This window comes from Oryza brachyantha, chromosome 3 (genome assembly GCF_000231095.2).
Source record: "Oryza brachyantha chromosome 3, ObraRS2, whole genome shotgun sequence".
In the NCBI taxonomy this organism is placed as follows: Eukaryota; Viridiplantae; Streptophyta; class Magnoliopsida; order Poales; family Poaceae; genus Oryza; species Oryza brachyantha.
Window position 1 is genome coordinate 26914241 of NC_023165.2, and position 24721 is coordinate 26938961.

General features: G+C 45.5%; 3 protein-coding genes across 3 annotated transcripts; 2 read left to right on the top strand and 1 right to left on the bottom strand.

Moving 5' to 3' along the window:
• Positions 1-1822: 1822 nt before the first annotated feature.
• On the top strand, positions 1823-4494 carry LOC102714088 (MD-2-related lipid-recognition protein ROSY1-like). Its single transcript, XM_015834764.1, has 4 exons — positions 1823-1989; positions 2076-2177; positions 3675-3832; positions 4220-4494. Exons 1-4 carry the CDS (start codon positions 1878-1880, stop codon positions 4325-4327), a joined length of 480 nt encoding a protein of 159 aa, XP_015690250.1. The 5' UTR covers positions 1823-1877; the 3' UTR covers positions 4328-4494.
• Positions 4495-6584: 2090 nt separating this feature from the next.
• LOC102714365 (nuclear pore complex protein NUP1-like) lies at positions 6585-19021 on the top strand. Its single transcript, XM_015834615.2, has 17 exons — positions 6585-6677; positions 7267-7313; positions 7433-7536; positions 7872-8040; positions 8693-8980; positions 9118-9204; positions 9534-10232; positions 10323-10810; positions 11364-13467; positions 13581-13628; positions 15600-16635; positions 17097-17240; positions 17361-17513; positions 17624-17739; positions 18018-18185; positions 18264-18488; positions 18613-19021. The coding sequence occupies exons 3-17, from the start codon at positions 7517-7519 to the stop codon at positions 18742-18744; spliced, it is 5877 nt and encodes a 1958-aa protein (XP_015690101.2). The 5' UTR covers positions 6585-6677; positions 7267-7313; positions 7433-7516; the 3' UTR covers positions 18745-19021.
• A 1469-nt stretch (positions 19022-20490) lies between these two features.
• LOC102714637 (fasciclin-like arabinogalactan protein 15) lies at positions 20491-24111 on the bottom strand. Its single transcript, XM_040521706.1, has 2 exons — positions 22502-24111; positions 20491-20890 (listed from the first exon to the last, which is right to left on the bottom strand). The coding sequence occupies exons 1-2, from the start codon at positions 23886-23888 to the stop codon at positions 20817-20819; spliced, it is 1461 nt and encodes a 486-aa protein (XP_040377640.1). The 5' UTR covers positions 23889-24111; the 3' UTR covers positions 20491-20816.
• Between the last annotated feature and the right edge of the window lie 610 nt (positions 24112-24721).

Genomic DNA, 24721 nt, shown 5'->3' on the forward strand with positions numbered 1-24721 from the left:
CAATTACTGGAGTGGGAACAGATAAATTAACTTTCATATCTAAGATGTGAAAGGGTACGTAGTCTAGTGGTTAAAATGATCTCTCCATAAGAATAATGACTACATATATCAGATATAGAGGCCGGGTAAAATACCTCTCTCTAAAAAAAAGATGTCCTGCCACAGAAGCTATGGAATCATTTTCACTCTGCAGAGCCTTTATATGGTCAAAAGACTGAAGCTCTTTGCTATGAAAAAAAAAATCTATTTGCAAGGATTTGATCTGGAAGACCGGAAGAGTCGATCAGATGTTACAGATATTTGGATTAAATAGAATGTGATTGTGATCATTTCAGGTTCATCTCTGATCCACATGGAGAACAAAAGCTTGAAGGAATGTCTGCATGTTACGCAGATTAAAGACCAAATCATGCAAACCAAATATAAGCTCTAAAAATATTTAAGTATCAGGTGAAAATGCTGCCATTCCCTTCAGAAAAGAAAATCCTAAATCCTGGTTATGTGGCTCACTGGAAGGCCTAACTCCTACAGCTACAGCTCTCTGCAGAAGCCAGCTTTCTTTTGTTCTTCGCAGATGGATTACATGGAGGATACATATGCATACACTAGCAACGAAGGATTAGTTTTTCTATATTAACGAATCATGAAGCACCTAGCCGCTCTTGCAATCTTCGTCGGTGTCAGTTCCTGCATAAAATGGCAAATGACTTGGTTAATTAATGATCATTTAAGTATCTCTCAATCTTCCATGACATGTGACTTAGAGTAAAACATGATTAACAAATGATCTAGCACAGTAGCACTACGCATTGTATTATTCTAGGTAGAAGTTCATGTGACCTAGGGATCCAATTCAGCTTCAGGCTGGCTGATTAAACAACAGAAGAGGAACACAAAACTAACTCCATTTACTCCGAAACTCCTTCACAAATACGAACTAATCCCAAAATTTAACTTAAAAAAGTTTGCAATTAATACGAAGGATCTGAGATAGCCCATCTTTATAGGAAAATGTAACTAGCCCAATGTGTACGAGTAACAGGGCATTAAACAACTGAACGTTTGTCATTGGCTTGGTATAGTCTTCTCTTCCATTTCTTAATGACCAAACTAACATTAGAACAAGAAAGTAGCATGAGATGTCAGAAAATTAAAATCTGGATCCGAATTTTTAGCTTTTATCCACATATAATTACAAAAGAGGCACTGACGCACGCAGAGGCACAAGGAATTCTTAGTATAAGCATATGTATCTTCCATGTAATCAGGAAAAAAAAACAGATTTAACAAGAAATTAGCAACAAAGAGGAGTAAATATTTTTTGGGAAGCTAGCAAGAGCTTTTTAGAGCAACCCAGTAACTAAGAGCATTTCCAAGAGAACGCAAATGTTTTACTTTCCAAAAAGTCGTATTGGCTTCATCAAAAAAACATTGAGCATAAAAATTATACACTCCTCCAACAGAAATCTAAAACTAAATAAGTTGTATTAGGAACACACACATTTTGTCCCAAATTTATGATACAAAAGAGCTAATATTAGGCATTTGTAAATATTAGGAATGTATTTGATAACCTGTTGGAGATATATTTTATAGCACAGTTCCCCAAATTCAGTTGTAAGGATTAATTTTAGACATCTTTTGGAGATGCTCTAAGTTTTTTATAGAGCGGCCCGACCCAGCACGCAACACCCATCGCCCAGCCCAAATAGGCCCATCACAAGGCCCATCGGTCGCCACGAGAAGGCCCACTCGCATCGCACGGTCGCACCGCACCTGACCAGTACTTGACTGAGCCGTCGTCGCGTCGCGGTCGCGTCGACCTGCGAACCCTCTAGTCGCGACACGCGCAGGCGCGCAGCTAGCCACCTGCAGCGATGGCGAGCAGCAACCACCGCCGCCGCGTCCCCGTCCTCCTCGCCGCCGCGGCGGCCCTCCTCGTCGTCCTCCTCCCTGCCCCCGCCGCCGCCACCGACGTCGAGTACTGCAGTGAGTGCTTCGAGGCCCTTACCATCCCCGTCTCGAGGTGTTAGCTTTACTTTTTTTTTTTTTACTGTGGGGGTTTGGCGTTGCAGAGCAGGGACGGGACTACCCGGTGAAGGTGAGCGGAGTGGAGATCGTCCCCGACCCCGTCATCAGCGGGCAGCCGGCCACCTTCAAGATCTCCGCATCCACGGGTAAGCGCAGCGCCAATCTGTTACGGCGGGGGGTTTCAGTTTAGTGCAGTCCGCCGGTTGAGGAATCTACTGGGCATGTGAGTAGTCGGATACTCGGATCGGGAGTTGAACATAGTTTGCTCTAGCGCTGCCCATTCATTAGCATTATTTATGAATCGGTCCAATTTGCAGTGACATTTGTACAACCATGCTATGTTGACTTCTGTAAGGAGTAAGGATTAAGGAACAACCGCTGGCTGTAAGTTAGACCATGTAGATATTCGTTGCTGGATTTAGTGTAGTTTGCTATAGTTTTATTGGAGTTCAATGTGACTGAATGCTCTGAAGTTCGTCATCTGTGTACTGTAATGAACCTGTTCATTGTGTTCCCACTTAAATTGTGCTGATAGCAAAGGGGAGTAATTTCTGCTGAGCCTAACAGTTCTGATTTTTGTTCAGTAAACAAGAGAATGAGGCATTTGAGCTACTAATAATACATGACTAAATTCAGCAACAGAATGAGGCATTTCCGTCAACCTAGTTCAATAGCTTTATATAGTTTCCCAGCATTCAGCTCAATAAAATTTATGTTGGTGTTATTTCATTTTACTTCATCCTAAGGAAAACAACAGTATCAACACATGTTTTCTGTAAACATCAAAGTATTTATTCACCTCACCAGACATACTGTAAAATTAATATCCTGAGGCTATCTGGCGGTTGTGAAGTTTCTAGTTGTTATTCTGTCTACTCAATGTAGATACTTATTTTTGTTTAAAAGTTAGAATACCTACTTTTTATATGTGAGACTAACAATTTTTTCATCTGCAATCCATCTTGTTACTTATTTTGTCTACTGTGATTTTTTGTTGAAAAAGATAAACCAATATTAGTTTCAACAAAGTTGTGTGCGTTTTTAGACCACCTTACATGACAGTTACTTTTGCAAATTTTATTGATATATTCTCCGTTGCATCACAAGTATCATGACACTTAGCACATGTAAAATAGACACTACTTGCCTATCACGTAGTGGGAAACTTATACTGTCTAAATAAGGAAATATTGTTTGTTCTTGATGATTAAAAGTTCTTGGTATGGTTGTCAAATGCATATTACTTAAGCATGAGTACAATACATATATGCTTGGATGTTGAATGTATGAAGTTATGGTAGCACAGCTGCTGTTGCTATTTTTTTCCCATGTGTTGTTTCTTTTTTCACTCTGGTAGATGTATAGATTATTTCTTTATTTTAATATTTGAATATGGTTCACATTTCTGTAGCATCACTACATGTCAACAGAACTGAAGAGTTCTCTAGACTGTATTTATTTATTCTTTGATTTGTTTGTGGGAAGTTAACATAGCATATAAAGTATTCAATTAGTACAAAGGTACATCTTTCTAGTTTAATCTACTTGCCATGAGATTTTATTTCTGTCAACTATAAAGTTTTTATCCTAGTTGATTCTTGCATTAGAGTACTGACCATGGACTTTTTCATGACTGCTGGCAGATAAAAGCATCAGTAAGGGAAAGCTGGTGCTAGATGTCAAGTACTTCTTTTTCCATGTCCATTCAGAAAGCCATGACCTCTGTGACGAGACATCTTGCCCAGCAACTGGTGAATTTGTGCTAGCCCACGAACAGACCTTACCATCAATCACCCCACCAGTAAGCATAGCTGCAGCACACATTTAGTTCTAGGGGTGAAGCGGTCATTCTTTTGGCTTCGTTCTAGACCACTTAATAAGATTAGCTACTCCTTCAATATCCGTTAGCACGCTTTTCAAACTGTTAGATGGTGCGCTTTCATGCAATCTATTTCTATATAGATGTTTCTTTAAAAATCAAATAAATCCATTTTCATTTTTTTAATATATAATTCTCAATTAATTATATGCTATTCATATATTTTGTTTTGCGTGAGGCTAATAGGCTAATTCCAAACTCTGAAAAAAACGTGCCTTTTCATGCTACGCGAGAAGATGGAATAGAGGTCATATCCTTATATGATCTCTAACCTTCTGTATCATGTTCTTATATCCTGTTGCGTTGCAGGGCTCTTACACAATCACCATGAAGCTGCTAGACGACGCCAACAAGGAACTGACCTGCATCTCGTTCGGCTTCAGCATCGGGTTCCTTTCACCTCTTTCTATCATCTAAATGTAACTGTAGTTGCAAATGTACTTGCTCAACTCTCAGTCCTTCCTACGTGTTCCACTAAACCTGTTTTAATCACCCAAATTTGAACATGTTACTACTTCTGGTGTTATGGAAGAACTGCAGCTACTTGCCCCCATATATTCAGCAGTGCCCGTCGTTGATCTGTTTGTCTGTTGCCTACTCTGGCTGTGGAGCCTTGTTGCTTTCATGGATAAATTGAAATGGGGCATTAATTGATTTTCCTTGATGGCTTGACAGCGTCGATCACCTGTCATGGTTGCGACTTAGGCCTGTTTGGGAGCACTCCAACTCTAGAAAATCAACTTCAGGATCATCAAATTTAGGATTTGCAACTCTAGGATTAACAAATCTAGAATCCCGAGTACATATTTGATAAATTCGTGTATCCGGCTCTAGGAAAAGGAGAGCTTTGTGATATATGACTTTTTTGCCCTTTTACTGTAGCGATTACTTATATTGGAGGGATCATGAAGATCGGGGAAATCTATTCCGTCATCCATGGAGGGCCACCGACGACAACGGAAGGGGCGGCGCCCTAGGGTTTGGCGGTTAGGGAACGGTTAGGGAAGGGGTGAGTTACTATGTTTCTTTTTTTTTTAAAACGAAGGGGTATGTGTGTAATGTGTGGTATTGGTGGGTAATTACCCCTTAACTTCATGTTTAGATTGATAAGATTGATTTTTGGAGCACCCCTTGAGGAGCTCCAGGAAAAACATAGAGTTGGCCTCTAACTCCATGATTTATTCGAATTTGGAGTTTCTGGAATTGGACGTGTTTGACAGGAAAAAATTAGAGCAGAGTTAAAAATGTTAGAGTGAAAATGTGCCAAACAAGCCCTTAACCAACCAGGCAGACAAGGAGTGATGCTTGCTGACTAGCCATTCGCCCATTATTTATCGCCTTAATGCAAGCATAAATAGGCAGCAGTTTGATGGTGGATGCTGTTGTTGTGGAGCACTTGCCCATGCTTAACTGTAACAGGCAAATTTTCGGTGAGACAGCTCCACGTGCGTCGAAATGGTTTTTTGTTTCTTGCGGCATTTAAAAACCACCGCTGTTTCTTCTTTGCGTATTTTTATAAATGATAATGCGAAGAGGTCAGGTCCAACTCGACACTATGCATATAAATGTATAAATACGTATCGTACATGCTTGGTATTTTATTGTTATAGATTTACATGCTTGAAGTTTTATGAGACCCGTAAGTTTTTAGGCTTGTTCAGATTGCTGCATAAACCAACCATATCATATTTGGCAATGCCAAATTTTTGGATACTTTGGAGCTGCTCAATTTTAGTATTGTTGAATTGGTTTGTATTTTTACCAAGGAACTATTTTAGAATCTTCCTCTCACAAAAACTTGAAAACAAACAACTTGTCCATTTCAACATTACCAAGTACTAGCCATGCGAAAACAAACAACTTGTCTATCTGTCAAGTTTTGATGGTGATTTTAAGAGTCAAAGTTTATAGATTAATAAGGTTGTACTGGCTAAATTTTGTTTGATTTTCTACCCAACCAAATTTTGTTATTGGCAAATTTTGGCAGAGTTCAAGAAAATAGCAACAATCTGAACAAACCCTTCTTAAATTACTTTTGTCTCGTTTGGAACAACAAAAGAATTTTGATGTCTTTTTACCAAAACTGAACAGATGTTCTGTAGAAAGTAACCAACGATATTTCTGCCGCATCCTGCGTTTCTCATTAGTGGGAATTTTATACTAACAAGGTTTCCCGCTAAACACTTTTACGCGCTCTTGATCTCAAATATTGGCCCCAGAAGGCGTCTGCGTCAAAGTACGTATTCGATCACAGAACACGCCCTGCGCCTACGGCTAGCACCAAAAGGGAAGCTGCGAGGTACACGGGCCTCCTCGCGAGTCGCGAGAGCCCTAGCCTCCTCCCACCTCCCCCCCCTTTCCCCCCCCGCCTCCGCCTCCTCTCCTCTCCTCTCCTCCCCGCGCCGCGCGCCTCTCTCTTCCTCGCGTCCGCGCCTCCGCCTCCGCCGCCGCCGCCGCCGCCGCGGGATGGAGCCGAGCCCGTACGGGGGCGTCGGGGGGAAGATCCGGCGCCGCCCGGCGTCGCGCGCCGCCGCCACCCCCTACGACAGGCCGCCGGCCGCCGCCGCGGCGCACCGCCTGGCCGCCGCTGCGGCCGCGGCGGCGGACGCGTGCCCGCAGGCGCAGCAGGGCGGCGGGTGGGTGTCCCGGCTCGTGGACCCGGCGTCCCGACTCATCGCCGGTGGCGCCGCGCGGCTGTTCTCGACGGTGTTCCGCAAGCGCCTTGACCCTGCGCCGGCTCCGGCCCCGCCGGCTTCGGCGCCTCCCGGTAAGCCTGCGTTTCTTGTACGCTCCCGTGGGATTCATGCTTGCTCCCGCGGTTTGTGCTCGCGGCTTTGGTTAGGGTTTCATTCTTCCAGGGCGTGTTAGGGTTTATCTCAGATTAGCTGCTCTCCTGCTTCTGGTATGATTGGTTTTAGCTATAACCATGCTATTTCTGATGTGGAGCAGTGGAGTCGTGATGACATGTTTAAACTGTTCTACAATGGAGCTTTATTTTGGAGTTCCATCACCTTTCATTTTTGTGTTTCAACTTTAAATCATACCAGGGTGTCCGATCCTCTTTTTGAAAACATACCAAAGTGTGTCATTCTCGAAACTGTAGCAGCACTATTTGTTTGCATGTAATACAACTTTAAGATCGACGAATTGGTGCTTCAAGGTGGAAATTCAGACAACTTTAGGATAAAACACCAGGCGTGGTACGACCAATGTATTCCTGCCACGTAAACCAATCCTAACTGAGTGTAAGATTCGGTACAATAGGATTACCTAATGACAATGTTGTGCTTGACTGCTTGGCACGGGATACTAAACTGCAGTACGTTATTGATTTTATGTCCGCTTCATGCATGCAGGAAGCAATAATGAGCCAAACCAAGGCTTACCTGAGTCAATACAAACTGTAAGTTAAAACCAAGTCATTGCAAAAAAAAACTTGGTTATATATTATGTTTGGCAACTTATGCTGTATAGTCTTGGTTAAATCTGATCTTTTTCTTCAAAAAAAAAATTCTGCTGCAGGGTTCAACACCAATCCTGGAGAAGGGAAAGAACCCCACCGGTACCTCGGATGATAAGGCGTTGTCTGAAGTAGAGCACTTGTTAATGAGGAAAACATTCACAAGGAAAGTATTTTTCATATTAATCATCTTGAACTGGTACTTCTATGATAAGTAATTTTGTTGTGAGTTATTAAAAGATGTTTTCATGACAATTTCTATGCTCTAGTGTAATGGCTATATTGATTTTGTGATGTTCAAATCTCTTCAGTCCAATCTATGGAGGATCAAGTTATTTTTACTTTTAGTTTACTGGACCTCATACTTTTGTTATACTCTTTCCTTTTTTGTTCGTGTCTTTTTTGCGTGTGTGGGGTGTCCACTTAAAGTTATTAATGGGGTTATCTTTCTTGTCCCGTGCTTCTAAAGCTGCCAATGACAATGTGATTTTGTATCAGCAGGGTTGAATTTGACCGCCTTACAGACCTACTACGTGCGAGAACTGTGGAATCTGATTTGTCTGCACCGGCAGACAACCATGAGAATAAGAATGAAGAAAGAACCATAATTGGTGGAATAGGGAGCTCCACATTACATGGGATGGCTGCAGATCATTCTACTGCTGATGTTGTAAGGAGTTTTTCTTTTGTAATGGTTTTTTAATTCTAGGTGCTAGCTATGAGTTCTGGATAATGGATAAATTCCCACGACGTCACAAAAGAACAATTTAATTATACCATATTTACCTTCTGCCCATTATGCACGTTCATTGTCTTCTCTGATTCTTTTAATGCAAGGTACGCTGTAGGTCCCAAAGTTGATTTCATGTTACTTGTACTTGTGAATCCAAAAATATTTGTGGAATCTGTGTATGTTAGATTCTTCATTAATTGCATCCAATTGAGATAATGAATCTAAGATTGCAGTTACATTGCCACTTTTCTTAGAAATGCTGATTTGGACTTGTTTGACCTGTCATATTTTAGCTTTGATTGTGCATGAAAGCTATTTACTGACGCTATAATGTGTTTAATTGCTAGCTATATGAGATAAATGCAGCTAAATTGGCCTGTTTGCAATGTTGGGATTTCATAGAAATTGTAGGATTCCTACAAATTCCCATGTTACATACACGAGAATGGATTTTATTATTTGTTCCCATGCTCTGTCTAACTAATATATTAGAGCTCTGCTACTTAAGTGTTTCAGTGTTTGTTTTAGAAAAAAAGCAAGCAAGTGCATTCTTTTATTCAACCTCCTTTGGAACTTTAATCTGTTGTAGGATCCGGTTTGTGGTGCTAGTTCACCTGCAGAGCTCGCAAAGCAATATATGAATTCCCGTTATTTGAAAGAAAACCAACCAAACAGTTTGCGGAACCAAGTATTTGTCAAGAACAAGGCAGAAACAAGCAACATTGCCTATGATAGAAGGAAACCTGGAGGACAATTTGTACAAGAACCGAGTCAATTTAGCAATGAAAACTCTCAACTACCCGTGAATGGATATGTTACTCCAGGATTACGTGGGCGGTCAGCGATATATAGAATGTCGCGTTCCCCATTTTTTAAGGTATTCTATTTACTGCACGTAATGTCATATGTTCTCGGGCATTTTTTTCATGTGTTATCAACATGCCATACTGATTTTTTGGTGTTTGAAATTGTTTGCTTGTTCAATATAATGATGCATTAACAATTATTCCACAGGGGCCAAGCTCTTCCAATGATATAAATATGTCACCATTTTCATCATCTCAGATGCAAGCTCATAGTTTGGTTTCTGGTGGCAGGCAGGTAATTTATTAGCACTTTATGGACACATACTGCGCTATATACAGTATGGATTTTAACTTGATATGCTCACAGTTGAACAAATTCATGTTACTGAGAAGAGGTGAATACATAGTTAGCAATTATGGTTGTATTGTTGCAAATGCAAGCTTGAACATAGACGTGGTATAAAGTATCAGGTCATCTTGTTTGACTTGATAGTTGATACTAGTGTTATCATGTGAACAACTTTTTTAGACTTGCAGCTTTTACACCAGCAAAGACATTCTCCATGATATATGGTCTAAGCTAGACTTGCCAGAGCTTTTCTTAATCCTGCATCTCCCTAACAGGTCTTGAAACGAAGAGGTGCTGAGTTGGAGAATGAGCTTGGATCTGTTGGTCCCATACGCAGGATTCGTCAAAAGTCAAATATGATGTATACTTTTAAAGATGCTCGCTCAAGCCCCCGAGGAAACTTCCTTCCCAGCCATACAATTGGTTCAGATTTGACTGATGGCCGTTCACCCATTCAGGATTCACCTAGTTCAAAAAGATTATTGCTTGGGACTGGTCAATCTGTGCAACCTGCAGAAGCACATAGAAACGATGAAGATGGCAAAACTTCTAGTGATAATGTTCTTGCTGCATCACCTCAATCAAACAAGATGGCTGAGAAGATATTTGAGCAGCTCAATATAATAGTCCCGTCTCCAAAAGAGAAGCAGTCTCTTCCAAAACTTGCTTCTGGTAATGTGAGTCGCTTGATGTCAAAACAACCTGTTAGGCAAGGCAATGAACCAAACTGTGTGAATGACCCCACTAGTTCCCTGAAACTTCAACCTATGGATAGTTTTAGGCGTTCCCTTGATTCAGAACTGAATGCCTCACCATCAAGTAAAGACAAGCTTAAGAAAGATGGATCGTCCAAACTTCTGTCACATTCATTTCAGTACTTAGGCAACAAAGACGTTAAGTCTGATAATGTTGCTCTGTCTTCAGTTGCTGGTACTACATCAGGCAAGCCGGGCTTTAAAATGGCTGTTTTTGAGGTATGTGGAAAGTTCTCTTTAGTTCCTCAAATAATATCATATGTTCACTCATGTCTTGGAAGTATTCTTTATCACATTTTATTGTTTCAGGATCTATCAGAGTTCGATGATGACCAGGAGCCCCCTGTCTTGTCGAAGAATTCATTCGGCAAGACTGAGGTGAAGATATTTGATAAGAAATTTGATTCGAAGATGAAGGAGCAGAAAGTTGAATCAAGTATTTCCGAACAGAAAATTGAGTCAAATTCAGTACAGAAGGGTGTCAGTTCTTCAGTTAGTGAAAAGCCTATAGCATCCCGTTCGAAAGATGCCCATTCCTTAGGCTTGTATTCATCTAATGACCCTGAAAAGAGGGCTACTCATGATGTTCCTTCAGACAACATTGGTTTCAAAATTCCACACGAGCCTTCTGGCAGCCTTCCTGAGAATACTGTGTCACAAGTGCCACTTTCTTTAAAAAAGGATGATAAGCTGACCAGTGCATCGACTTCTATATTTGGTTTCAACCAGTCCATTACATCAGATTCAGAACCAACAAACATGGCTGGTGTAAAGATAGAACCAGGACTTGGGGGGAGGTGATTTTCTTGGCACTTCTTTTTTTACTCCTTTTACACCTATCTCCATTATTAGTTGTTTGCGCTTTTCATCTTTAAAGAGAAAAGGTACAAACTATAAAACCAACCTAGCACCTGCAAATTCTTTTTCCTGTGAGGAAGTGTTTGCAAATTCATTTGTTACTGCTTACAAGTTACTACAAATAACCTGCTCAAAAAGAATGTTCATGCTAACTATATTGCCTTGAGAAGTCCCCTGTGCATTATTTAACCCCAGTCATACTTTTTGTATACATGTAAAAGATATGTTGGAATTGAGAGAGACAGCATTTTATTCAAGGAGTTGTTTAGTAGAACAGATGTATGGAGAATAAACTGAGGTGCAAATACAGCCTCTTAGGAAGTTCTTTCTTTTATCTTTATTATTTATATGCTGTTTTGGAGACTTTCTATTTTGGTAAATTGCATACCAGGGCTCTAAAATAGCATATCTTTTTTTTTTCTTTTTTGTAGTGTAGACAATTCCTTCCTATCCATGGTTTATCTGCTTATTTGTTCTGCTTTGTGTTTCTAGTGTCACCAAGCCCACAACATTGGACAGCACTAACGTGGAGAGAGGCAATGAAAAAGAAAAGGCAGAATATGTCCACAAATCATCAGATAAGGTGTTACCCTTGGCTGCACCTTTCCACTTTGCCTCCACCACATCAACTACAGCAAGCCTGAGCAATGGCTTCTCACTCGCATCATCACCAAAGTTATCAAGTGGAACTCCAGGTGATAAGCCTGCAGTTAGCTTGGCCGCATCCACTATACCAACCACATTTGCTGTATCCAGTAGCAGCACACCTTTTTCATCGTCAAGCCCTACAATTCCTACATTCAATTTTGGTTCAAGCACTTCAATGGTGGCAACGACTAAATCAGATGGCACAAATACTGAGGCAAAGCCAGCTAGCACTTTGTTTGGTACTGGGGGTGCTATAGCTGAAGTTAAATCTACAGCGCAGGATACAGCCAACAAGGCATCACTGAATCTAAGTGCTGCGCCTATTTCTTCAAATGTTGCAAGTTCTCCAGTCGCATCCTCTTCTGCTTTCTCAAGCACAGCAACATTTTCATCTTCTACATTGGCAGCTTCAAATGATGGAATTGCCTCAACGAATGCATCAACAACACCTTCTGCATTTTCGAGCTCAGGAAACAGCATTTTTGGGTTCAACTCTCCAGCTCAGCCTACTGGTTTGAGTTCATCCGTTGGTGGTAGTACTGCCCAACCATCTGCCACTAGCACAATCTTTGGTGGCAAGTTGCCACAGTCAGAGAGCACAATGTCGCATCCATCAAAGAGTTCACCTGTTCAGTTTAGCTCGCCATTCCCAACTGTAACCAATGCCACAGGAGCTTCCTCATCTGGCTTTGGATCTGTATCTTTTGGAGTCGGAACTACCTCAGCAGGTTCTGCGGCCATATCTTTTGGAACTGGGACTTCCTCATCCGGGCCTAGCACAGTATCTTTCGGATTAGCAGGAACCTCATCTGGGCCTGGCACTGTGTCTTTTGGAGCAGGAAACTCCTCGTCTGCACCTGGAACTGTGTCCTTTGGAGCGGGAACCTCCTTGTCTGCACCTGGAACTGTATCTTTCGGAGCGGGAACCTCCTCGTCTGCACCTGGAACTGTGTCTTTCGGAGCGGGAACCTCCTCGTCTGCACCTGGAACTGTGTCTTTTGGAGCGGGAACTTCCTCGGGTGCACCTGGAACTGTGTCTTCTGGAGCGGGAACCTCCTCGTCTCCACCTGGAACTGTACCTTTTGGAGCAGGAACCTCCTCATCTGGGTCTGGAACTGTGTCTTTTGGAGCAGGAACCTCCTCGTCTGCACCTGGAACCGTGTCTTTCGGAGTGGGAACCTCCTCATCTGGGCCTGGAACTGTGTCGTTTGGAGTGACAACTTCCTCATCCGGGTCTTTGTTTGGTAATTCACCTTTTGGGTCAGGAACTACCTTCTCTAGCTCTGGAAGTGGATTTGCGTTTTCATCACCTAGCACGTCTGCTGGGTCATCTTTAACAATGGCCAGCACAAGTATGTTCAGCAGCAGTTCTACAACTTCATCATCCCCTGCTTTCAGTAACCCATTTGGTTCGAGTTCGTCACCTCCCAGCATGTTTACATTTGGCCAATCAGCTTCCTCTGGAGGTGGTTTTTCATTTGGCGCACAGTCGTCTCCAGCTTTTTCATCACAAGCTCCAGTTTTTTCGTTTACCTCGGCAAGCACAAGCATGAATTCTTCTACTCCACAACCTGTATTTGGGATGACAAATTCCAACCCAGCCTTTGGCATGGGATCTCCTGGAAATGATCAGATGAATGTCGAAGACAGCATGGCAGATGACACTAACCAAGCAGCACCAGCGCCAGCACCAATATTTGGATCCTCACCATTTGGGCAGCCTGGTAGTTCACCTGCTGCTCCAGTATTTGGTGCTCCAGCAGCCCAGTCTACCGGACTTTTTCAGTTTGGGAACCAACAAGGTTCCATGCAACAGAATGCGGCATTCCCACCTGCTGGTGGTAGCCTAGAGTTTCAGGGTGGGAACTTCTCGTTAGGAAGTGGTGGTGGAGGCGGCGACAAATCTAGCAGACGAGTGATCAAGGTCAAAAGGACACAAAAGAAAAGATAGAGACTCTGTTCGAGTGTCCAATTCGTGCGCCATTTTCGATCTGCTGGGCAACATCTCGTGATCATCAGAGTGGACTCGACCATGGTTGAATGATCATACAATTTTTCCAGCGTCAGCACAGTTTTCGCAGCATCTCCCGGCTGACTTGCAAACCAAAGGTCAGTGTATGTAACCTCAATTATTCCTTCCATTGGCAAAGCCGGATGTCATGTTGTTGTATGCTTGTGCAATTGGAGTGTAAAATAGAACCCCCAAAAGAAGTGTAGCCGAGGTGTAATTTTGTTCTCTTTCCCTGCCCATCTGCTGTCTTATTTGCCTCCGATATATTTGGCTCGGAGTGTAATGTACTGTTGTTGTATTTGTTCCTTTTTTGTTTACATTCGACATGCCCAGAACTCTAGTATAGAATCTCTTATTTTCTGTACCTTCTGAGTTTTACATCCTGCGTGCGTTACATTTCAAAGTAATTTATTGTCTGGTAAATTTGTATGAGCTGTTTCGTGCTATCTCCACGCTGTCTTGTCTTTATAATAAGTGACTATTCTTTTTAATTCCAATGTGCTTGACCTTGACCAGTTCTCTCAGAAAATGCATCAATACCGTCGTTGAATCTATAAACTGCTATAATGAAACGTTGCATGTCGCAGGCCGTTGTGTAACTGGGACGTTACGGGCCACCTGCCGCGTGTTTAGTGATGCTTCCCTACACTGCTTCTTGGATGGTGATGCGGTTTGGACTTTTGCACAGCGGCACGACCTGGTCGGCCACTACTAACCTACGCGCTTTCCCCTCTTCGCCATCGCGTTAACCCAATTCTTTTTTCCTCGAGCGATCACATTCGCGTTAGGCAAGAGAGTACGCAATAATATACGTGCTCTTATCTCTTCAGGACGCATCATACGTAAACATCCACCGTATTGTCGTGATAGGGTCATGGATACTCTACCCATTATAATTTACGCCCTGACGCTAATGAATATTACGCACATATAAATGATTACTACCTTCGTCCCATAATAACTTTATTTTTCAGTTTTTTATATAGTATTTTGATGTTTCGCCGTATTTGAAACTTTTTTTACGAATAATATTTTTATTGTTACTGGATGATAAAATATGAATAATCTTCTATGTGTGACTAATTTTTTAAGTTTTTATATATATTTTTTAAATAAGACGAATGGTCAAATGTTAGATAAATAAAAACGAAAAATAAAATTATTATGGGATATAGGTATAGGATTTTTAGCTGGTCTTCGTCTCTTTGAGCGTGTGCGAAGAAATGTGCTCGTAGTTATGTTTAGTGGCGTCTCCGTGTGCGCCCTTCGATGTAACGGCAAAGAAAGAAAAAAAATAAAAAGAGGAAATCAAAATTTTGGACCGCTGTTGCCCCCGTTTGCGTCCCCACTTCGCGCCCTCTTCCTCCAACTGATCCTCCCAGTGTTCGCCGTGCCATGTCCAAGTCACCCGTCCAAATCATTGCTCCTTCCTTAGCCGCAGCGGCAACCACCTCTCCTCCTGCTCGTGGATTTCTTTTTGTTCCTTTCCTTTCCTCCTCTCTTCGTACTCCCCGTCACGTAGGTCTTGTTCTGCTCTTTCCCCTCGTCACGGCCTCTTCTCCTATCCTTCCTTTTCGTCACATCCTGTCATGGAAAGATTCAGTTCTTGTACTTGATATATCATACTATATCCCAACCCTAGTGCTCTTCTGGTGTTCGGTTTGCAAAATTTGGAATTGCGAGTGGAGGAGGAGCAGCTTCTGTTTCTTGTTGCCTCGAGCCAATTTGGTTTGGTTTCTTGCGCGCGTTCGCCTTTGACTGCTTCTTCCACCTGCCGCCGGCAGCTAGAGGTGGTCCATCTTACCAACCCTTGTGTCCCTCATTGAAGTATTGAACCATTCCTCCTCTCGCTTCGGCTCCATTACTAGAGCAGTAGAGCGTGCGTGATCCGATTCCTATCACAACGCGTCGGATTTCTGGCGTTTCTCCGCATTGCGATTTTGAGATTGTGATTGCGGATGATCTTGTTGGTTTGGGAGGCTTTGATGAGCAGCTAGCGTTGACCTGGATGGATGCATCGCGTCGACGGTGATCGGGACGGGTTCGATCACCGATCCTGATTTGGCCCGCGTGATCTCCGAGCGAGAGGAGATCGTCGGTTTGATGCGTCGCTCTCCTCCGGGAGAGACATTCGCGGCGTGATCCGGGGTCGAGGAGTCAAAGCTGTCTGTCTGTTTCTTGGATCGAGGCGGAGTCTCCGGCGTGGTGTCGGACCGGCGGCAATGGGGAACACGTGCGTCGGCCCCAGCATCAGCAAGAACGGCTTCTTCCAGTCCGTCTCGACGGTGCTGTGGAAGGCGCGGCAGGACGGCGGCGCGCTGCCCGAAGCCAATGGCCCAGACGGCGGCGGCGGCGGCCTGGGGCGGCTCCCTCCGACGGCTGACGCGCCGGTCGCCGTCCAAAGCAAGGCCCCCGAGCCCGTCAAGATCGTCTCGAGCACGGACTCCGCCGCCGCCGTCGCTAGGCCGACCAAGCCCGACGCCGAGCAGGACACCTCCAAGGCGAGCGCCGCCAGCTCCGACTCCGGCGGCGAGGCGGCCAGGCCGCGGCCCAAGGTGCCGCCAGTGAAGCGCGTCTCCAGCGCCGGGCTGCTCGTCGGCTCGGTGCTGAAGCGGAAGACGGAGAATCTCAAGGACAAGTACAGCCTGGGGCGGAAGCTCGGGCAGGGGCAGTTCGGGACGACGTACCTGTGCGTGGAGCGGAGCACCGGCAAGGAGTTCGCCTGCAAGTCCATCCTCAAGCGGAAGCTGGTCACCGACGACGACGTCGAGGACGTCCGGCGGGAGATCCAGATAATGTACCACCTCGCCGGCCACCCCAACGTGATCTCCATCAAGGGCGCCTACGAGGACGCCGTGGCCGTGCACCTCGTCATGGAGCTCTGCGCCGGCGGCGAGCTGTTCGACCGGATCGTGCAGAAGGGCCACTACACGGAGAGGAAGGCGGCGGAGCTCGCCAGGGTGATCGTCGGCGTGGTGGAGGTGTGCCACTCCATGGGCGTGATGCACCGCGACCTCAAGCCGGAGAACTTCCTCTTCGCCGACCAGACGGAGGAGGCTGCTCTCAAGACCATTGACTTTGGTCTCTCCATTTTCTTTCGCCCAGGTGAGTCACTCTCCCTGCGACTGCACTGAAGCACATTTTTTTTATCTTTTCAAAATTACAATTTTTTAGTATTAGAGATTTGCAATTCATTCAAGAAATCACATTGTTCTATAAGAAATGGTGTTTTTTGTTTTTTTCTCTGCATCGACGGATATATAAGAAATCACATTGCACCAAACGATAGATAGATAATCTGAACTTGTTCTTGCAACTACTGCATTGTTCTGTTCAGAGCTAACAATTCCAGATTTGCAGTGAGATTTTCTTTGTCAAGTATAAATTTATGATTTTCTGTTTTACCTACATTCCATGTTTTCAGCACCTTTTTGTCCCCCCCCACCCCAAAAAAAAAGTAAAAAAGTTCGGTTGCATATCTTTACCATTCTGCAGTCTGCTATCATATACTTCTGATGGGAATCATTCTCTGTCGGATTTCTACTTATACGCGGATCTTATTCCAGATCAAGTATTCACTGATGTTGTTGGTAGCCCTTACTATGTGGCTCCAGAAGTTCTGAAAAAGAAATATGGTCCAGAGGCAGATGTCTGGAGTGCTGGTGTGATAATTTACATCTTGTTGTGTGGTGTGCCACCGTTTTGGGCAGGTGCGAATCTTGTTCATTTTCACATCAATTATAAACAAATACACAACCTTTCCTGACAAAATGTGATGTATTTTGATTCAAACTCTTGCACTAAGTGTGCTCTCCATTGTTGTGAACCAGAGAACGAGCAGGGTATATTTGAAGAAGTTTTGCATGGCAGACTAGACTTTCACTCAGAGCCATGGCCTAACATCTCTGAAGGTGCCAAAGATCTTGTAAGGAGAATGCTTGTTCGGGACCCCAAGAAGAGACTGACAGCCCATGAGGTTTTACGTAAGTTTCTTGATCAACTTCCGTGAAATATCCTGCATGAATTTTAGCTGTTTCAGAGTTGCAGGCCATGAACAATGCAGCCTGATTTACTTGACGCTATCATATTTCAGGGCATCCGTGGGTTCAGGTTGGCGGTTTGGCTCCTGATAAGCCCCTGGATTCTGCTGTTCTATCTCGTATGAAGCAGTTCTCAGCTATGAATAAGCTGAAAAAGATGGCTCTTAGGGTAAGTTTGACTTGGACAAATATTATATTTCTCTACCATCTTGTCTAAATCTGTTTACCTCATGCAAGATACAGTACATAATCCTTTTCAAAAGGAAATAAGAGAATGTTACTCCAATGTTTTTTTTTCTAGAGAGAGTACAAACACAACTTTGCAAAGCTTTGCAAGCTATTGTGAGCTAAGAAATGAGCTACCCAATGATTTACTAGTCTGAGAATGATGTTCATATTGAAAAGCTCGATCAAACTGCTTGTCCTGATATGTTTTGGCGATCCCAGGTCATTGCAGAGAACCTATCCGAAGACGAAATCGCCGGCCTGAAAGAAATGTTCAAGATGATCGACACAGACAACAGTGGACAGATCACCTTCGAAGAACTCAAGGCTGGGCTCAAAAGAGTTGGCGCTAACCTCCAAGAATCCGAGATCTACGCACTCATGCAAGCGGTAAAGCTGCTGTTCATCACTACTGATGATGGAGCACATCAGAATTATATCTGAATTCTGGAATTAATGGTACTGCAGGCGGATGTGGATAACAGTGGCACGATAGATTACGGCGAGTTCATCGCTGCGACTCTGCACATGAACAAGATCGAGAGGGAGGATCACCTGTTCGCGGCGTTCCAGTACTTCGACAAGGATGGCAGCGGGTACATCACGGCCGACGAGCTGCAGCTCGCCTGCGAGGAGTTCGGGTTGGGAGACGTTCAGCTCGAGGACATGATCAGAGAAGTCGACCAAGACAATGTCAGTGATGAAAAAAAAAAGAAGAAACACTTCCTTTTTTTTCCCATGATCGAAGCGAATCCACACTGTCTGAAATGCTGCTGATCTGATAGGTGTTTTTTTTTCTGTGTGCTTGTGGTTGCAGGATGGTCGCATAGATTACAACGAGTTCGTGGCGATGATGCAGAAGCCGACGATGGGGCTCCCGGCGAAGAAGCCCGGCGGGCTGCAGAACAGCTTCAGCATCGGCTTCAGGGAGGCCCTGAGGATGTCGTGACACGTGACGTGGCTGTCGCTAGAGCCGGGTCGTGTCGACGTGTGGAGGTGTGCGTGTACGTACGTAGAGAGAGGGGGGTCACTGTGCATTGGATCGATTATTTTCTGACGTTAAAATACCACAGATTTTTTTTTTACCCTTTTCGTCTCAGGTGGAAGAGCCAGTTACATCTTATAGTTTACTTATGCTAACGATATATAACTTTTGTACGTGTTATGACGTAAATGTAAGTAAAAACGTTGGTGGCGTACCTCGGGCAGTCGTCTGACCTGCTGCGAAGGTGGCTCCGCCGGCGATGCGTCGCCGCGGCGCCGGACGCGCGATTCCACCGTGACACGCGGTGCGCTGCCCACGTGAAGCGAAGCCGTTTTTGCTCGGGCCGGGCGCTGGGCGCGCGTTGGATTCGCAGGCCGTGGCGCTGTCGCTTTGCACATCAATCCTCTGGGTGGGCTCTCTGGTCCGCGAAACTAGACGCGGATACTGCTACTACTACCCGTTTGCTGCCGTCGCGCTGCACGTCGGGGTCGGGACCACGGGGGCTCTGACTCACTCCAGTCCCAGATGGGCGTCACGAGCCGTTTTTTTTTTTTTTGCCCCCTTTGTTCCTGCACGTCGTTTGCTGCAACTGTGCGAGATGAATCTACAATGCGATCAACCGATGAAGTGGTTATCACAAAATACACCGTTTATCATTTTCAAAAAAGTGCACGTGAAAAATAAAGGAATCTAGGATTAGAGCAAGTTTAATAGCATAGTCAACTCTTGGCCACAAATTATCTATAGTCAATTCATATAATAGTCATATACACATGTGTCTTAGAGTATGTGTTGTAGCTGGTTATAAATCTATAGCCCGCTTTTCTTTTTTCTCCTCTCTTATCATCTTAAAATATGTTATAGCTGGCTTATAGTCTGCTATTGTACCCGCTAATGTTGAGGAACCGAGCGTGACCTAAGAGCAGGTGCAGGCTATAAGTCAGCTATAATATATTTTAAAGAGATAAGAGTGAAGAGAGAAGAGAGGTGGGCTACTAATTTGTAGCCAGCTGCAACACAGACTTCAAGATACAGTGTATATGACAGATGATACATGATAATATATGTTTTGTAAGTAACTATTGTATGAATTAAGTATTAGATTAGCTATATCTCAATTAGAGATAGTAGTTGTCTATGCTATTGAAAATGCTCTAAGCAGCACTACTGTAGCAACCTCATATGAGTTGTAGGCCACTAACACTGATACACGGATGATGGATCCTGGTAGTAGTGGCGTAGTGGTGTTAGGCGAGGTCAATTCACATTAGCTGTCGCTTGTTTCATTAAGAACGATGTCGTTGCTTCTTAGTTGGAGCATCTATAGTTTATAGTTCAGCATGTACATCATGTATTCATTTTCTCCAGCTGATTCGTCTTCTGTGTTATCCCAAACAAATAATGCAGGTACGTCCAAATGACAAACCATAGCCTAATAACCTTCAGAGAAGAAAAGCTGAAGATTCGCACAAAGGAATAGTGCTGCGTTCTTACTATATAGATTATTCTTAGTTTTTCTTTGGTTTTTATAACGATATATTTTTTACAAAAACTTCTAATATATTAGTTCATCATCGCACCTTTATAAAGCAAACTTTTAACTTTATAGTGATTATTTTTATTATTTACACCATTAAATAGTTATCAAAAAATCAAATAATCTTCTATTTATAAAAGAACACAACCTAAGTTTGTAAAAGATGCACAGAATTGATGAAGCTTTAACACCACGGATGCTGCAATGTTTAATTGTTTACTCGGCATTCTGTCAAAACAGAAAGAAAAATTGACGGGGAAAAAAAAATGCTCCTATACACAGATCTTGGTCTTCAAGTATGATTGTATGAACATTTTCCTGCCCTTTTTTCAGACACACCAACAACCACCAGATTACATTCCCCACCTGATTGATTATTCGTAATAATATAATGAACAAAATAAAAATAAAAAACAAATGGTAATGTGGACGGCTCCAGCAGTCCATCACCTCATCATTCTAGTTCGTGTTTCGGTATCAAGAGATCAATCTTTCAAGTCTACTGGCAGCTTGCGAATCGCGATCGCTGACCAATGATGCCGGCCATTTGGCACGTTGCTTCTAACAACTTGCCTGCAGTATTTAAAAAGGAACGAAGCATAATATTATTATAAGGTGGGTGATAAACACATAACGACACTGGTGTTATACTTGAGAGAAAAGCTTGAAGAATATGAGGCTGGAAGACTGAAGATTGCTAATATCAGATTATGTTATATTTGATACCCTGTCAATTCGGCATTCGGTGCCTATAAAATTTTGGCATTTTTGTTGTGCTGAAGATGTCGCAACGGCTTCAGGTAACTTGGACTCAAAGGTTACACGTAGTAAGCTATAAGCCCAAATAATCTAGACCAGACAATAGCACATCTGACGTCAAATCGCAGAGAAATTTGATAATTTAGGTCATAAATACCCAAGCATACTATTATAGTTTTATAATCAGCATTACCACGTTGCACTCCTAAAATGAACTAATGAAGATAAGGAATATCACCGAGTGATCAATTCACAGGCACCAGCGTAGTTTCTACAAATCTACAATTCATGGCCATTGGCCAGCCAACCATTTCTACAAGGAACAGTACATGTATCCTGCTCACTAATTCTGAAATCAAATCAAATTTTCTCCAGAACATGGTTTCCAAATGTCGAAGTAGCAATATGATGTTACACTAGATGCTTAGCATACCTTATGAGCACAGGTCTAGAAAGATCGGGGGTGGGGTGGGGTGGGGCAGAGTTAGATTGATCTTATTTCTTAACCAATGACCCAGATCACACAAAATATATCTACAAAACTTTTTATCTTTAACAAACATGTGCAGGTTCTGTAATTCTTAGTTCACCTGTCCTAGTCAAAAACACCTCAACTCTAACATTAGATGCATTCGCATGCAAAGGCACACAGTTCAGCAATTGCCATCCCTCAATGCATAATCAACCCGAACAGACCACCATTCCACCAAACTCCGGTAACAAGATGAGGCAAAGGCTTAAGCATGAGACTTTGATGCTTTGGGGGAAAGAAAAGCTGTTGCTAGTGTGTCAAGGGTTAAAGCACCGGCCTTGCTTACTTGCAGTCCCAGGCACAGTATCTCAAGAGATGGTAAAGACAGTGACCTACCAGCACAGGTAGAAGGTGAGGAACAGCTATTCGTAAGGTTTCAGCTCCCAATCCAGTGCTAACACCACTGACAAACCAGCCATGTGTAATGGTCTGAATAATGTAAATGCATAAACACCAAAGAGAATGACTGCATTTTTGGTTTTACTAACTACACATGGTAGGAAGTGCCCAAACGGGCACCGACAGGCCATATGTCATTCAGAACGGCCATGAGCATAGGGCAGTGCCAAGAACCCTAATTGCTTCTATTTTATGCCTACACCTTCGTTTTTATTCCACTCAGTACACACCACCCACCAATTGATAAATTAATTAATCCCCGCCGCTACGGTCACAACACTTACCTGTTCCTACTTACTACCGGTGAGGAGGAAACCCTCATAGGCAACATTACTAACATCAACCCGCATTGACTCGAAGCGATTGCGGTGACAAAATCATCTACTGAACCCTCTAATCTAGGTTGTGAACTGTCAATTTCTACGGCGACTTTGTGAAAACACTAATGAAATTGAGTAGAAAATGCAAGTTTAGATCTAAAGAGATTAGCTGACCTCTCCGGAGCTTGCTCTTGCGGGTGCCGGTGACGGCGGGTGCCCTCCTGACGACGGGGGCGGTGTCCGGCGCCGTCTTGGTGTCATCCGGCGGGAACAGCACGGCGTCGATGCCCTGCACCGCGATCCTGCCATCCGTGTAGATGTCCGGGTCGAAGAGATACGCCGACCCCTCGCCGTGCCCAAACTTGACGGAGCCATCGGCCTCCCGCGCCACCACCTTGTGCGGCAGCCGCAGCGTGTCGTAGCGCACCTTGCCGAACCTCCGCACCGCGTTGTACATGCTCTCCTCGGTCTGGTACTCCGGGATCATGTGGTAGTACAGGATGTTCTCCGGCGAGCCTGGCTCGCTGAGCTGGTCGGTGGTGAGGCGCGCCATGGCCTCGTCGTTGGGCGCGAGCACGGTGAGCACGTAGCCCTCGGAGACAAGGCGGCCCATCTCGGTGGCGAGAGAGGTGAGGTTGACGAGGATGTCGGCGAGCTCGTTGTAACCGCCGTACAGGAGCAGGGTCTGGATGAAGTCCTTCACCTGGCTGTGGCCGTCGAAGTGGTGCTTCCCGGAGCCCGGTCCAGGGGCCGGCGCCGGCGCGATGGCAGGGCCGGGGGCCATGGCATCCCAGATCGGGAGCACGGGGGGCGCGCCCGGGGGAACGGGCGGCGCCGGTTTCTTGAGTCGGTGGGTCCTCGGGTCCACCTCGGGCGCGCCCGTGGGCAGCACTGCAGAGATGTCGGCGAGGCTGCGGCGGCGGTTGAAGTCCTCCTGCACAGAGCGGGGCACGAGGAGGCGCTCGATCCCGTGGATGACACCATCCGGCCTGAGCACCGCGTCTGGGCGGGTTACGGCGGCGTGGGCGACGCGCATCTCGCCGCCGTTGCCCGCGGCGAGCTCAACCTCCTCGCCGGAGAGAGTCGGATGAGAGGCGGCGGGCCAGGATCCGGAGGGAAGGCGGGCAGGGAGGACGTGGAAGAGGAGCAGCGACTGGAGCGACTTGAGGTTCCGCGGCTCGAGCAGGAAGCGCTTGAACTCCGGGTCGAGGTCCCGCTCCAGCGCCTCGTTCCGCGGCGCGAAGATGGTGACGTTGTGCTTGCCGACGGCGTCCTCCAGCGTCTGGAGCAGGAGGGCCTTCTCCACCAGCTCCGCCAGCTCCGTGTAATGCGAATCCAGCAGCGCCACCAGCACCGAGTTGGAGTTGATCCCTCCCGCGCCGCCACCGCCGCCGACACCAGCAGCGGCACCCGCACCAGCGGTCACGCCCGTACCAGCACCATCTCCGCCACCGACGGCGGCGGCGGAGGGCAATGTGGGTTCCTCGGGCGCCGTCTCCGCGGCCGCACCAACGAGAACAAGCACGAAGAAGACGAGGGCGCCGCGCACCGGCGCGCCCATCGCGGCGGCTCCTCCTGCCCGAATCCCTCCTGCTGCCGCTACGGCTGCTGCAACTGTCGCCCCACCGCTCCCTCCCCGGCCACCTCTCCTCCGTCCCGGTGGTGGTTTGGGGGATGGAATTGGGGAACGGGGGAGGAGAAGAAGAAGAAGAAGAGAAGTAAACCAAAACGGAGGTGGGTGGGGTGGAGCTTTTCTCACTTTCCCCTCCTTTTTTACTCCAGCGGAGGGAAGAAGAGAAAGAGAGTGAGGTGCGTGTGAGCTTGCTTACAAGTGAAGAGAGAGAGCGATGGGAAGTGGAACAGTGGACGCGAGCCGAGTAGCCGAGGAAGGAGAGGAGCTCAGGAGAGCCGAAGGGTGAAGACGACGCGGAGTCCGTGGTTGGTGGGGGCAAAAGCGGGCAGCGGCGCAGCCGCAGCGCCACGCGACGCACAGTCTGGCCGGTGGATGGAGCCCGGGCCGTGCCGTGCGGAGCCGAGGCGAGGGGGCAGGAAGTGTCGGTGTGCGCGCGCGCGCACAAGGGGGCAAGAAAAGTGTGGGGAATCCGTCCGCTCGCCCCCGCGCGCGCGTTGGCGGTTGCGGCCGCGCGGCAACGTAGGCAACTTTTCGCCGTGCCCTGGAGTCCGCAGCGCGAGCCGCGAGACCGCGAAAAGCCGAATATTTTTCCGCGGGTTTCGCCCGCTTTCTGCCCCGCGCGCGCTCGCTGCTTGCTGCTTGCCGAGACGCGCGTACTTCCGGTGAAATGGAGTATACAGGGTATACTGCAGTGGGAGCCCGAAAGGAGCTCGCTAATGAAGTGGAGCAAGTACATCGATTCGGTGCCACCGGAAGTGGAT

Excerpts from the sequence above, each read along its gene's own strand:
- LOC102714088 (XM_015834764.1), top strand. The coding sequence starts at position 1,878 with ATGGCGAGCAGCAACCACCGCCGCCGCGTCCCCGTCCTCCTCGCCGCC. Across the intron at positions 2,178-3,674 it reads CAAGATCTCCGCATCCACGG|ATAAAAGCATCAGTAAGGGA; the intron begins GTAAGCGCAGCG and ends GACTGCTGGCAG. Across the intron at positions 3,833-4,219 it reads TACCATCAATCACCCCACCA|GGCTCTTACACAATCACCAT; the intron begins GTAAGCATAGCT and ends GTTGCGTTGCAG.
- LOC102714365 (XM_015834615.2), top strand. The coding sequence starts at position 7,517 with ATGAGGAAAACATTCACAAG. Across the intron at positions 10,811-11,363 it reads GAACCAGGACTTGGGGGGAG|TGTCACCAAGCCCACAACAT; the intron begins GTGATTTTCTTG and ends TTGTGTTTCTAG. Across the intron at positions 17,241-17,360 it reads TGTGCCACCGTTTTGGGCAG|AGAACGAGCAGGGTATATTT; the intron begins GTGCGAATCTTG and ends GTTGTGAACCAG.
- LOC102714637 (XM_040521706.1), bottom strand. The coding sequence starts at position 23,888 with ATGGGCGCGCCGGTGCGCGGCGCCCTCGTCTTCTTCGTGCTTGTTCTC. Across the intron at positions 20,891-22,501 it reads CAAGAGCAAGCTCCGGAGAG|GCAAGTTGTTAGAAGCAACG; the intron begins GTCAGCTAATCT and ends TAAATACTGCAG.